Genomic DNA, 13,878 nt, shown 5'->3' with positions numbered 1-13,878 from the left:
AACGTAATCTTCGAGGAAGATAAGACAAAAGAGTGGACTTCGTTATATCTCACTAGATCTAGAAACGGGGTGTTTCCGATCTTTTTTTCTCTTATTTCTAAGAATGGAATTGAAGCAATTCCGAGGGGAAAAAGAAGCAAGAAGCTCATGGCCACAAGGAAAGAGGTGTGGGCATTTTTAACTGTATTGCTAGCTTCAATTTTGCTTCACCTCAGCCATCTATTTATAGCAGTTTAAAAAGTATCTTTATAGAATATTCCAGAATATTCTAAAAGATATTATTTTTTTTTTATTGTTTTCACACTAGTGAATTAAATCTCAGCCCTTGGATCTCAACAAGTGAATCCTATTTTTCCTCTAATCCATCATATCAATATCTAGGATTTTATTTTATACAACAGTATAAAATATTTGATGTTGAGAAAATCTAGAAAATTATATTCTCCTAGATATTCTCCTAAATATCCTCCTAATATTTAGCCTAAATATTAGGAGAGAATATAGGAAAATATAACTCCTATTTATTCTCCTATATTTTAGGAACAGAAAAAACAAAAAAATACTGGTTACCACACCAGTGCAAAAAACGTCCAACACTGTAGGGGGGTAGGCGATTTTTTTGCTTTTTCAAGGCCCAATAGATTTAAGCCCATTAAATACTTATTTACTTGTCCAACAATAAATAATATGTTTATTTACATGATCTAGCAATAAATAAACAGCTTTAATATAAATATTTATTTAATTCCCAAAATACCCTTTTTGGAATTTAATGTTGTCAATCACTATTACAACAAGTGAGATTATAATAATAATACATACTATTATATTAATGTTCTTATCCGCCTTTATCGAAGCCGAATCGGGGACGATGGACCTAGTAGTAGAAGCTTAACAAATCTGATAAAAAAGACGAAAAAGTCATTTCTCTTTTTCGATCGATTCGTCTAATCTTAGTCAATACTCCACCGTGTAAGCTAAGACTAAACTCTCCTTTAATACTAGAATTATATTTACTCATCGTAACGAGTGTCCACTGATTTAGTCAGTACGTGATCGTGACCCTCCAGGTTCTGCCCGTATCGAGATAGGTCAATTTGTTCCGTTATACCATTCTCGTTACATATAAGCCCTAAGCATCGTTGCTTCCCCAACGAAAGATTCAACCGAACGTAAGCCAACTTCGGAAGTGTGCACAATCAATTGGTTCTGGAATCAACACTTAGGTGAGAGAACATTAACCTTATTTCAGGAAGGCTGGATTCCGTATCTGTAACTTCCCTCCTACGATCATGTCCCAAGTTCCCAAAACATCCATTTATACAACCTTCATTGGCCTTTAACGTGATGAATCAAAGAACCCGGTAACATGAGCTAGAAGTTCATGATGACTTCTGGATTAAGATCAAGCGTCACTGTGACCATCATTTATGACCCTGGCTAGTGTGTCGTAACGGTCTTTAAACGACACATCTACAGGCAAGGTCAGTCCATGTCGTACACTTACCACAAGTGCAGAATGCTCCCACTAAGTGATCAACATTCACTTGTGTTCCACATATATGACTTTAGATAAGGTTTTCCAGGCACATATAAGTCATCGACCAAATTTTAGTTCGTCGCCCGATCTCGGATGCTCAACATGCGATTCAGTTTGATACGGAGACTATGGATTATAGTTATTGATTCTGAATGTTATTAAACTTCAACTCACTAATCATATGATGCTAAAAAAGTGAATTCTTATCTTATTTAATAATCATTATCTTCTAGTGGGCAATATTCCTAATATTGTCATGTTAATTAATAGGCTCAGTGGTGTAATTTTCTTGACTCCGGCATTAAAGCCCAAAACCTTTTCTATCCACGACCAAAAACACACAAATAAAAAAGGTTCAGATCCATAAATTAAAAAAATTCAGATTACTATCATTTTTCTTATCCTGAAAAAAAAGTTTCAAGTATTGCATTGAGCAAAAGATTCGGGCAGATGATTGAAAAACCAAAGAAAAAAAATGTTGAAGAGAGAGAGATAGTGAGGATGTGTGTTCTGATCTTCAACTAGGGTTTGGAGGGTTTTATATCAGCTCCAACACTGATTGTCAAGTGTATCTCAAACCACACGTTCAGTGTTCAATCTAATGGTTTGGACCTTTTTGTGATTTTATGTGGAATTGTTGGGCTGGGTTTCTGGGAGTTTTTTAAATGGGCTTTAAAATTATTTTTATAATTGAGATTATTGTGAAGGATTTTATTGCATTTCATATTTGTCCAGATTTTGCCTAATTACATTCCATATTTATTAATGGAATTTGAAATATATTTGTTACTTTAAATTTTCAAAATTGTAATGTAAATAGATTTTGATATTAAGGGACTTATATTAAAAAAAATATCTTTCAATTTGATAATTATAATGCCACAAAATAGTTCTAAGAGCTTTTCTTAACCATAATAATATTAAAAAAGTCCACAAACAATAATAATATTTTTAATATCTCTTAACTTATTGATATCAAAATATATGCAGCAACGCGAGATATTTTGCTTGTATCCGCAGCAATGCGTGGGATATTTTGCTTGTGTATATATCTTTAACACATTTTTTATACATCTTTTCTTTTGTGTATATTTTCCGGGGATGGCGATTTTTATTTTTTGCGGGGGGGCCAATCCGTGAACAGTAATTTGCCTATTTTGTTTTACATATCTAATACAATGTGTCGTATGTTTTGTCGGTGTGCTGTGAATGATTGGTTTGTTGGGATTTTTTTTTTCCCGCACTGCCACATACCATTTTGTTGGATCATGCTACATTTGCTGGGGTCGATCATGGATGCACTTATTTTTTGCTGGGGTCGGTGATGGAGTCTGGTTGAAGATTCTGCCCATTAACTTAAAAAAAAAGGATTTTTCCCACTATAAGTTAAATGAATAACGTGTTTGAAACTAGAAATTATAATGAAAAAGGATATCCCATATGACAAAAAGATATTCAATTCGTCAACCTCCAGAATAGCAACACGTGTTGGAGAGTATACTGTTTTATTTCACTATTTAGTTATATTTTTTGCTACAGCTGTTTAAGCTAGTCCTTAGTGTCATGGCAATTAAAAAACATTGGGCTAAATAATATATAAAAGAATAATATGACACTCCTGCCCTGTGATATGATATTAGTGTCAACTTGGCCTGTGATATGATATTAGTGTCAACTTGGAGGACCAACTCAAATTTGGTCGATTGGTGTTTGAACTTTAATATTTCTCTGTTTGGATCCTTCTGTTTAAATTTTTTCGAATCCGTTAGTTAAATGATCATGATTTTAGCACGTGATTGCATAAATAAGGAAAATTATTAAATTGCTCTGATCTTCCCCTCTTGTATCATTTTTATAATTTTTAATTTATTTTATCTCTCTCTTTCAGTCTTCTTCTTTTCTTCTTCCTCGATGGTACCTGGTACCCTGCACAAAACTAAAGACAAAATTGTACGAGCTAAATCAAACTCAATTTTGAATACTCACGTAAAGAACCCTAAAAACATTTGAAATTCCTTAGAACTGATGAACTTCGCAGGATCTCCAAATACCCCTCAAACATCGACATCGATCTCCGCAAGCTCTCCGGCCTTGCCGCCGCTTGAAATTTCTCCGACAAGTCGATAGTTCAAGAGGAAGATAAATTTGAGCTTCACGAGGAGGAGCGTGTCTTCGAGCTTCTCGGCGATCTACCCAAAATTCTTTAAAGTGACATTTTTTCTTGATGTTCATACACCAAAATATATTTTGAAAATGTATTACACAATGCCCAATCTTATAGCAACTAATAAATAAATAAAAATTAAAGCATACATCTTGAGATTAAGCTACAAATCTTATTTCTATGAAGCTTTAAGCTTTACAAAACAAAATGTGTTAAATATAAGGTTCTGTTTGGTAGTCATCTCCAAAACAATTTTTGACTTTTCAAATGACAAAAATAAAAAACAAAATGAAAAAAAGCTGTTTGTTTCTTCATTTAGAAATCTAAACTTGAGTTGTATTGCAATTGTTTTTCATTTTTCTTCATAAAATCTGAAAAGTGTAAAAAAGTGTTTTCATTTTTTTAACTCTTTTTTCCAAAACTCATCTTTCTCTCTCTTCTTCTTCATTCTCCAAAGCTGTTTTTTTTTTTTCTGAAGTCTTTTTTTTTTTTAATGTTAAAAAATGAAAACAAAATGAGAGAGAGAGAGAGAGTTACGGTACCAAACAACATTTTGAAAATAACTACACAAATATTTTTCACAACAATTATAGAAAACTAAAAAACAAAACTAAAAATGAATTGAGTAATAACCAAACAAAACCTAAGTTTTTGTAGTTGTTGTCGTTGGTTTTGTTGTTTGACGTAGCATTTCGAGCTGAGATTCATGGTCTTAGTGACGCCAAAGAATCCGCAGTTGTCTGCGTAGAGAAGGTGACCTTCCGACACATAAAAGTTGTTTTCTTCCGCCATTATCTTGGTTTGTTCTCCTTCGATCGATCTGTGAGATTTTGAATTGGAGATTGGAAATTTCTTTCCCACCCAAACACCATAAAAGAAGAGAAAGAGAGAGAAATTTGTATGTGATCATTTATTTTATAATTATTTTATTTTAAATTAATTTTTTATTATTATTAATAACATTGTTTATTGAAGATTACTTATTTGTCCTTTTTACACGACTCACATGATAAAAGTATGATCAATTAACTGACGGATTCTCAAAAAATTAGACGAAAAGATCCAAACGAAAAAAAATTAAAATTTACAGATTTTTAGAGTTTAGAGGCCGAATTGACACTATTTTCGTAGTACAGGGGCAACGGTGTCAATTTTTTCTATATGAAAAGTCCCCAGCTTTTACAAAAGAGACCACCACTACATTTGTTTGTTTCCCTGATGCAGTACACTACTCTCTCAATACTCTCACTCACTCCAATCTTATTTTGCTCTTTCCCTAACACCCTCTCTCTCTCAAACTTGCCATCCATGGCGGCTGTGCCCCCCCCTCCAATGGCGGCCAGAACACAACCCTCCTCCAAAAGCGATTTTGGGTTCTCAAAAAGTTTGGATTTTGGGCGGAACTCTCCGTGGAGACCCTGCAAAAGCCATTGCAGCTTCGAGTTAGGGAAGAAGAAGAGGAATAGGAGCGTGCATTTGGTATCAGCCACGGCGAATGAGAAGGCGGTCTCAGTCAGCAGCTTAGCCCCCTCAAAACCCCCGCCTTCTCTCTCCACGTCAGTCTCCATTGTTTTGACTTTCTCTTCATGACTTGTTTGGGAAATTTATTTGTTGTACGACCCTTTTTTTTTCAACTCATTTCAGCTTTCCCGATTCACATGTTCTTATTCATCGCGGTTAGTGTTTGTGTTGGGGTAAATGGATGACTCATGGGATGCTTAGTAAATCATTTTGTGATTATAGTCCGAACGTAAGTGTGTGCGTTGGCCTGGTGTGTGTGTGTGTGTGTGTGTTTTTTTTTTTTTTTTTTTTTTTTCATTTGGGTCGTCTTTGAATTTGAATGTGATAAATTATTCAGAAGAGTGACTTGTTCCGTATTTTCCATTTTTTTTAATAGGGTGAAACGACATACAATATCGGTGTTTGTTGGGGACGAGAGTGGAATAATAAACCGGATTGCTGGTGTTTTCGCAAGGAGGGGTTACAATATTGAGTCCCTGGCTGTTGGGCTGAACAAGGACAAGGCTCTCTTCACCATCGTTGTGTCCGGAACCGAAAAGGTTCTGCGCCAGGTCGTAGAGCAGCTGAACAAGCTTGCTAATGTCATCCAGGTTTGATATCCATTTCCTCTCTCTTCCCCCCCAAAAAAAAAACCCAAACGATGGTTTGAATTAATGCCCGCTTTATCAGGTGGACGATATCTCAAGAGAGCCGCAAGTGGAGCGGGAATTAATGCTGGTTAAGCTCAATGCGGATCCGAGTACCCGTGCTGAGGTATGATTTTTGTCTAGCTAAGCCTTTTGTGTGTGTGTGTGTGTGTGCGCTCGCACGCGCGATGGGTTCTATTTCAGTACATAGTCTAATTTGTGACACTCTAATCCAACTAAATAATAGGTGAAGCTGGTATACATGGTACCGCGTTTATGATTGATATATCTGTACCTTATCGTATGAGATCATCATGTGCTAATTAATTTGAACGTATTACCGGCTAAATACAGTGTTTCATTTGCTCTTCCGTTGCTTTGACTTCAGATCATGTGGTTGGTGGATATCTTTAGAGGAACAATTGTGGATATCGCTGAAAATTCGCTGACGATTGAGGTGACTTTTGGTACTTTTGCATGTACTGTTGTGTTAATGGACTTTTCACTTTACTTGAGTGTGAATTTAGTGGATCAACATATTCTGAAAAATTGAATCCATCGAATCCTTAGTTTCCTTGTACACCAAACGTTAAGTAGGTTCACTGAAAAACCTGTTATAGCACATATTGAGTTCCTAGGTATTATCTTTGGGGTGTTACTCGGAACTGGCAAGAGAGTTTTGAGTGTAAACAAGAGTGACACTTGTGTTGGGTAAAAGAACAAAAAAAGAAAAAAATTATGGGTATCTCCATAACAAGCTTAAAGATTTTTGTGGGGGCTCTGTCTTTGGAACTAGAATTTCTAGGACTCTTTCTCTTCTTGCATTGTGTTCCTAATTATAAGCTAAACAGAGTTGGAAAGCCTGTTATAGAACTGAGCACACTTATTGGCTTTATGAAAAGAACTGATTTGTGTGAATGTGTCAGGTCACTGGTGATCCTGGGAAGATGTTTGCTGTCCAAAGAAACTTGAGCAAGTTTGGAATCAGAGAACTTGCAAGAACTGGAAAGGTGAAAATTCTCGGTCAAACGCTATGCTACTGATATTTTCATATATAAATGAGGTTATAGAACCTTACGTTTGCTCAATGCAGCTCATGAATCTCTCAGTTCATTTATATTCTTTTTGACCGGTTTCAAATGTGTCTCTACTCTCAGATTGCTTTGAGACGAGAAAAGATGGGCGAGACAGCGCCATTCTGGAGATTTTCGGCAGCTTCTTATCCGGATCTTGAAAAGGAAGTGCTCGTTGATACACTTAAAGAGGCCACAAATGGTTCGGCTAATGTCTCTCCTACCTCCTCCTCTAGTGTATGTCTCTCTCTCTCTCTCCCCTGCCTTATCCACATACTCGTGCTGCTATTTATGATATATATATATATATATATATATATATTATTTTTAGTTATAAATTTTTTGAATTTTTGTGAAAACACACTCCTGTAAAGAAATATTTGTGACTTGTTGTTTCTATGATTGCTCTGTTTCATTATTGAAGGGAGATGTTTATCCTGTTGAGCCATATGACGACTTTGCGAGCAAAGTTCTTGATCCACACTGGGGTGTGCTTTACGATGAAGATGTAAGTTCTCTTGACCTTGCACGATCTTTTTTGCACTGTACAGATCGTAGACGTGTATGTAGTAAGCGGAACCGTAATGCATTGGAAATATTAGACCAAAATGCTAATCTATCATGGTCAATGTTACAGTCAACTGGTCATCGCTCGCACACTCTGTCTATGCTTGTGAATGATTGCCCAGGAGTGCTCAACATCGTTTCCGGGGTAATATCCAGAAGAGGGTATAACATTCAGGTCAGTTTGAGTTCGATTCGCGTGGTCCAATAACATTTCTTCGAACGGAAATGGAATGAGTGGAAATGTAACACAGAGTCTTGCTGTGGGGCCCGCTGAAGCCGAGGGGCTTTCTCGTATCACCACTGTCATTCCCGGCACCGACGATTCGATCAGCAAGTTGGTACAGCAGCTTCAAAAGCTGATAGATCTTCGCGAGGTGAGATTCAGAGTTCCACATCTCTAAACAATATTACCATTCTCTAAAGATTCAACTTAGTTTCTTTAATCTTCTCTTGAATTTGGTGTTCAGGTTAGGGACATAAGTCACTTACCTTTTGCGGAGCGAGAACTGATGTTGATAAAGATTGCCGTGAATGCTGTTGCAAGGAGGGACGTTCTTGATATTGCCGGTATTTTCCGCGCCAAAGCAGTTGATGTCTCTGACCACACAATCACTCTTGAGGTCTGAATCTCCCCGTTCCTATCCTAATATTTTGTGACCACGCCATCTTTGAAATTATTTTATGGCCCGCTCTACTTTCTAATGGGTCATAGTGTATGTGTGGTCAGTAAACAACAGTAACAGACTAAGCCATTTTCAACTGAATTATTGTTTTTCACTTTTAATTATAGAAAATAGAGAGTAAATGAGGAGAGGGCAGTAAACTTGACAATGCTCCAGATTGGAGCGAGTTAATTATGTGATATAACCATATTAGTAAAAGCTGTGTTTGCTTCCAATTCTTGTCCGATGTCTGATTCACCACCTGTATTCTAAACTGAATTCTGGATGCGAATTCGATGATAAAGCACCACATGTACATCGTATCATATGGAGTACCCGGATTTGGTTTGTGAGATGTTTTCATGTTATTTTATTATTTGAATGACATGGGACTTCTCTAACATTGATTCTCCAGCTTACCGGTGACCTGAGCAAGATGGTTGCACTTCAGAGGTTGTTGGAGCCTTTCGGGATTTGCGAGGTCGGTCTTTTCATTCTTTCTTTATCCACACATCATATACTTGAATATTATTATTATTATTATTAGGGTTATTAAGTTAAATAGCCAAACGGTTATAGTGAATTGAGATATAGCTCACCTTTCGTTAATTTCTTGTAAATAGCCAAGTTAACTTATTAACAGATTAGTAAAACACTTATTTAATCCAGTCAAACATGTAAAAATGGTAGTTAATAGGTTGCCACGTATGCAAGTTGGCTATTTACAAAGTATTTACCAAAGGTTGGCTAATTTACAATTCTTATAGTTTAGGTGGTTTACGTAGCCAATTTTTTGTTATTATTATTATTATTATTATTATTATATTATGTTTATCTTTACGTGATCATATGAATCATCAATGATCCGACTCTGAGCATAACCCACTCGCTGCGCGTGTGGAACAACCCAAATATACAGAGTTTTGGCTGGACGGTTTATCGCAATATGCTATATTTTTTTTTCTCTGTCGAAACTTTTTTTTAAAATTGTCGAGACTTCTGTCTTAGGTTGCAAGAACGGGGAGAGTGGCATTAGCGAGAGAGTCGGGTGTTGATTCAACGTATCTGCGTGGTTACTCGCTTCCATTGGATGCTTGAATTCCTTGGCCTTACCGAGTTCGAATGTCACCGAATACTAAATTCGGTTTGCAGATTGAACCTGTACACTAGTCATGATGTGTCGTTATGTTTGTTTTTTCATGTATCCTCAAGAACAATTTCTGGATGTTATTAGAGGTCGGAATATCTATAAGCCTGTTGTAACATAAGCTTCGTTTCTTATGAATTTGCACCTGCGAGAAGAAAACAGAAGATAATGGTTTATCCCCCCTATAAAAAGGTATATATAAAATAGGCTAACACATGAAATTAATAAGTAGACGGCGAAATCTATGCCGATAGGTGTTCAACTTTTTTCTAAGCTTATTCCACAAATATAATGAACTAACTTTATTATGGAGAGAACCAATAGAGCCACAGTCGGTAACGGTAACCTATCACTTTTTCTAGTTTACTTGCAGTTTACAATTGCGGTTTGACTGTAAATTCATAGTTGTGGCATGCTATTCGGTAATGGTATCTCAATAATCCTTTGTTTTTCGACATAATAGAAATAAATAGGCAAGATACAACATATTTCTCAACTCACGTCAATAATCATTCAAAAACACGATAGATATTGGACAAAATGAGAGAGAACGATGAGTAAATGGTGGTAAGAGTGTTTTGTTTTGTGTTTTTGCAATTAACGGTAATTGTGTCCAAAACGTTTTGGTTTAATCTAGTGTGTGTGTGTGTATATATATATTTTTTTTGATAAAGTGTGTGTATATATTTACTTTTGTTATGTTATTGTGTTTGTTTTAATAAACATTTCCCTAGAAATCTATGCCAATAGGTGTTTCTTTGTAGTTGAGCTTGAGCTCGAATTAAATAATTTACTTTATGGTTTACTTTAGCCAAAGTTCGTTTGCTGCCTAAGTTTGGCAATGTGATCATGGAAAGCAATATTCCAGCTCCTTCATATGCGTTTGATAATGTTCAAAACTCATCAGAGGATTCAAGAAGTTTAAACACAGCCGAAGTGCAAATACAACAAATTCAAAGTCAAGCTTCCAAAAGTCTATCAGGAATCTATGATACTTCATTAGTAATCATGGTTTTAGAATAAAATAAAATAAAATAAAATGATGGTTTCAGAGGCTATAACTGCTCAAAATTCCCGGCTTAATTTAACCTTGTACAACATTCTTAGCAATTGTATGCTGGTATTAGGCAAAGTTAAGCTAAAAAAAAAAAAAAATTTGAAAGTTTGTCTGGGGAGTAGCAAATTCAGGCATTGCTTCTTAGGTGTGCATTTTACAACATCGCTGTTTGTTTGAGGCTCGCACCAATGATATATCACTGAAAAAATAAGACGCAGCGCCGAGACATTCCCGAACAATGTCTCTACTTCTGATTACCTTTCCTTTTCGATGACCCACTCAATGCAGCCTTTGCTTTTGACCATTCTTTCAACGACGTGGCGCTTCTCATGAACGTGCACGTCTCGCTTACCTCGACTCTCACCGGAGATATCTGCATCGCCGCAGCATCACATTTTTCATCTGACAACGACTTCAAACACTCGTCGCCCGAAACAGCTTGTTCTGCGTCTTTCAGAGAACACTTCACAGCATTCTCTTTCGTTCGGGGACTACGAGGAATTTCGCTAGCTTGGTTCTCTCTCTCATTGATACTTGCATTGACCGAGCTCAAAGCATTCCCTTCATTGGGCTTTTCTGCTGCTTGTTGAAAGGAAGTAAAAGGGACACTCTGCGATATGCTAAACGAGCCATTATCGCCAACTAATTGTGTCCACGAGGATTTTTGCATCCACGAAGAGCCTCGCTTTGTCTGAGACGATACAGCAACGTTGGGCTTAGCAGTCTGAGCCTCTACTGGCTCCTCTGTATTCATTTCGGAGACTTCAACTTCACTCTCCTTTTCTAAGTTTTCATGTATGGAGTCAGAGTCTGGTACGTTTAGATCATCAGATATTGGCTCGGATTTCTCAGTAGAAGCCGGGACATCACTTTCCAGGTTCTCCTTTGTGCTTTCGGTGACTGGCCCATTGAGAGGATCTGATCTCGGCTCACCCACCTCGGTAGAACCAATGCTGAACGTACTGTTGACTTTATCACCAACAAGTTTCTTCCACGAAGATTTCTGAGACCACGACACATGAGCATTGGACTTTGGTTTACTCGTTTCTGGCTCAACCGACTTAGCTTCAACAATTTTTCTTGGCTTATTTGAATCTGTGTACAAATCTCCCTGGCCTTCCGGGGTTGCAGACTTAAACCCGTCCCCACCATTCTGTCCCCGAGCCATTGGCTTTTTCTTCTTGTTTCTAGGCTCACCGTCATTGCATTTTTGCTCTTCAGAACGTCCCCTTTTCGATCTCTGCTCCACGGTCCCACTTTCGACCTCAAATACGAGAATGCCGAGCGTTGTCAGATTCAAAACTAGTCAAGAAACACAAAGATGGCACGTAAAAGTACAGCTCACAGACGAAACAAAATACCTGATTTTGGGAGGCTTGACAAAGTTGTTTCATTTGTAGCAACGCAAACTCATCACCACCTTTGGAGGCAAAGTTAATGACAAGATCATCGTCATCCTCCTCTTCGATCTCCGGCTTGTTGTCGACGATAGCTTCGCATTTTTGCTTCTGAAAGAGCGTGTTCATGACTTTACTCATTATATCGAGCTCTTCCGGGTTCACAGCACCACCAACGCTCTCCGGCTCCGCATGAGAAGCTCGTGGCTTCGTCTCAGCAATGGCAGAGTGCTCTTCGCAGTCGCAGAAATACTTCGGGGGAGAAGTAATATCGATGCGCTGGAAGCTGTACTTGTGCTTCCCAGATCCTTTAAATGGCACCACTCTCACCTGCCACAATAGAAACCTCCATCGTAAGGATTCAGCGATCGACACAGCACAGATATAAAATACGCTAATTCAACAGTAAAAAGGGAAAATCCGGACCGTTCTTAATCTGGGAAAAAAGAGACGAAGATCTCTCCTTTCGGGCGGGATGAGATTCTGCGGACTCTTCGAAGATTCCTCTTCCGTAACTTGATCGCGATTTGCTTCTTCTTCCCATTCGCGCTCCAAGCGTTTGAGATAGTGTTCTTTGGCCTTCTCAAGCCTCAGCTTCCCTCCCTTCCACACACATCCATTATACTGCAAACCACATATTTAGTCTTACCTTACCTAACTAAAACTTATACAATCCATGTGATTATTATAAAAGCTATATGAACTTTATTCTAATACTCCTATATATATATGATGAGCTTATTTTTGCGAGAGGGACAGTAAAGGCAAAATTGTTAAAATGATCCAATTCTACATCTACTTCTTCAACAAAATTCTCTATCTACATTCCAGTCTAACTTGTTATATATTAATGCAAGTCATTGAAGAGAAGTGACCTTAGCGAAGAGTATGGAGAGGGATTTTTCGGTGGAAGGAGAGAAATCAACGTAGGCAAAGGAGCGTTCTTTGGAGCGGACAAACTCGAGCGCTTCCACGGAACCGCCGGACAACTCGAAAATCCGTCGGAGCTCGTCACCGGTGACGGATTCGCCCAATCCTCCGACGAATATTCGAACCTTCATTTTCTCTTCCATTGTTTTGTTATGTTGTCTCTCACTCTTCTTTTTTCTTAAACCCTATTTTTGTTTCGAGCTAATTACTTAAATGTCCCAGGGCAGTTCAGCGAAAAATTTGTCTTTGATTTTATTTACTTATTTATTTATTTATTTTTTTGCTGTGATATGATTTTGCATATTTTTTAAATTAAAAAATAAATAACAAAATATTATCGGGTGGTTTCAAACTATACAATAACAAGCAATAATTTTATTTGTGGAACGTTAGACTTGTGGAAATTAGTCTGGGTGGTGATGGAATTTGGACGGGTGATGAAAAATAGCAAGGTGGCTTTATTTATTTATTTTTTTTTGAATAGTACGGATTTTCCATTAAAATAGGGTAAAAAACCCATCAATACAGGAGAAAAACACCTTAGTACATGGATTACCAAGACCTAAGTCGAGGTGAATCTAACACTAAATTCCGGTAAAAGAACGATATGTGCAAACTTCCGACAACGGGAAGAATTACAAGCACCAATAGAGCACACAAGAGGCTCGTTAAAAAACCCAAAGAATGGCGATGAAAAAATCCAACCAAACTCGGTCCGATAACCACGAATAGAGTGGCTCTTTAACCTGCATAGATAAAAATCTAACAGGAAATCCACTACGGGAGATGCGACTACGGCTAATCCGAGTCCAAAACAAACCAAAACAAAACAAGCATAATAAAAATTAAAATGATCCATACTCCAACAGAGAACCCTGTAGCTAAACTGAAAACAAAAAACCAGCCACCTAAACAGTAAACCAACCACAAAAACCGATCCAAACAACCCAGATCTACAAACCTTCATCACTCTTCGAAGCGCCCCGCGAAACCCCCCTGGACCCCGCCGCAGAAGTCGGCTTCCTCTTCGACCACCGTCACGATCTCGGGGTTGAGCGCGCGCAGCGCCGCCACGAGGGCGTGAGGCGAGCGTGCCCTCCTCAGCGCCCCCGCGCAGCTCACCGCCAGGGCCTCCCCTTGGCGGAGCCCCCGGGCTCGGCGAACTGGAAGGACACTCCCATGAGCGTGGCGAAC

The 13,878-nt window shown here is 37.9% G+C and overlaps 2 protein-coding genes across 2 annotated transcripts; one reads left to right on the top strand and one right to left on the bottom strand.

Annotated features, from left to right (window-relative positions):
- Nucleotides 1-4,937: 4,937 nt before the first annotated feature.
- VAT1 (VALINE-TOLERANT 1) lies at nucleotides 4,938-9,469 on the top strand. Its single transcript, XM_089600697.1, has 12 exons — nucleotides 4,938-5,260; nucleotides 5,602-5,815; nucleotides 5,895-5,978; nucleotides 6,240-6,308; nucleotides 6,778-6,861; nucleotides 7,009-7,161; nucleotides 7,349-7,432; nucleotides 7,562-7,666; nucleotides 7,743-7,865; nucleotides 7,959-8,111; nucleotides 8,569-8,634; nucleotides 9,162-9,469. Exons 1-12 carry the CDS (start codon nucleotides 5,013-5,015, stop codon nucleotides 9,249-9,251), a joined length of 1,473 nt encoding a protein of 490 aa, XP_089456823.1. The 5' UTR covers nucleotides 4,938-5,012; the 3' UTR covers nucleotides 9,252-9,469.
- Nucleotides 9,470-10,186: 717 nt separating this feature from the next.
- ROS3 (RNA-binding (RRM/RBD/RNP motifs) family protein) lies at nucleotides 10,187-12,911 on the bottom strand. Its single transcript, XM_089601878.1, has 4 exons — nucleotides 12,630-12,911; nucleotides 12,181-12,378; nucleotides 11,719-12,084; nucleotides 10,187-11,621 (listed from the first exon to the last, which is right to left on the bottom strand). The coding sequence occupies exons 1-4, from the start codon at nucleotides 12,825-12,827 to the stop codon at nucleotides 10,602-10,604; spliced, it is 1,782 nt and encodes a 593-aa protein (XP_089458004.1). The 5' UTR covers nucleotides 12,828-12,911; the 3' UTR covers nucleotides 10,187-10,601.
- Between the last annotated feature and the right edge of the window lie 967 nt (nucleotides 12,912-13,878).

The sequence above is a fragment of the Urtica dioica genome, chromosome 11 (assembly GCF_054948205.1).
Source record: "Urtica dioica subsp. dioica isolate 48M chromosome 11, U.dioica_male_clone48M_v1_H2, whole genome shotgun sequence".
Taxonomy (NCBI): Eukaryota; Viridiplantae; Streptophyta; class Magnoliopsida; order Rosales; family Urticaceae; genus Urtica; species Urtica dioica.
Note: the sequence above shows the minus strand (reverse complement) of the source record. Positions and strands in the feature narration are given on the sequence as shown.

Excerpts from the sequence above, each read along its gene's own strand:
- VAT1 (XM_089600697.1), top strand. The coding sequence starts at position 5,013 with ATGGCGGCTGTGCCCCCCCCTCCAATGGCGGCCAGAACACAACCCTCC. Across the intron at positions 5,979-6,239 it reads ATCCGAGTACCCGTGCTGAG|ATCATGTGGTTGGTGGATAT; the intron begins GTATGATTTTTG and ends CTTTGACTTCAG. Across the intron at positions 8,112-8,568 it reads ACCACACAATCACTCTTGAG|CTTACCGGTGACCTGAGCAA; the intron begins GTCTGAATCTCC and ends TTGATTCTCCAG.
- ROS3 (XM_089601878.1), bottom strand. The coding sequence starts at position 12,827 with ATGGAAGAGAAAATGAAGGTTCGAATATTCGTCGGAGGATTGGGCGAA. Across the intron at positions 12,085-12,180 it reads TTTTTCCCAGATTAAGAACG|GTGAGAGTGGTGCCATTTAA; the intron begins GTCCGGATTTTC and ends CTATTGTGGCAG. Across the intron at positions 11,622-11,718 it reads GTCAAGCCTCCCAAAATCAG|GTCGAAAGTGGGACCGTGGA; the intron begins GTATTTTGTTTC and ends CTCGTATTTGAG.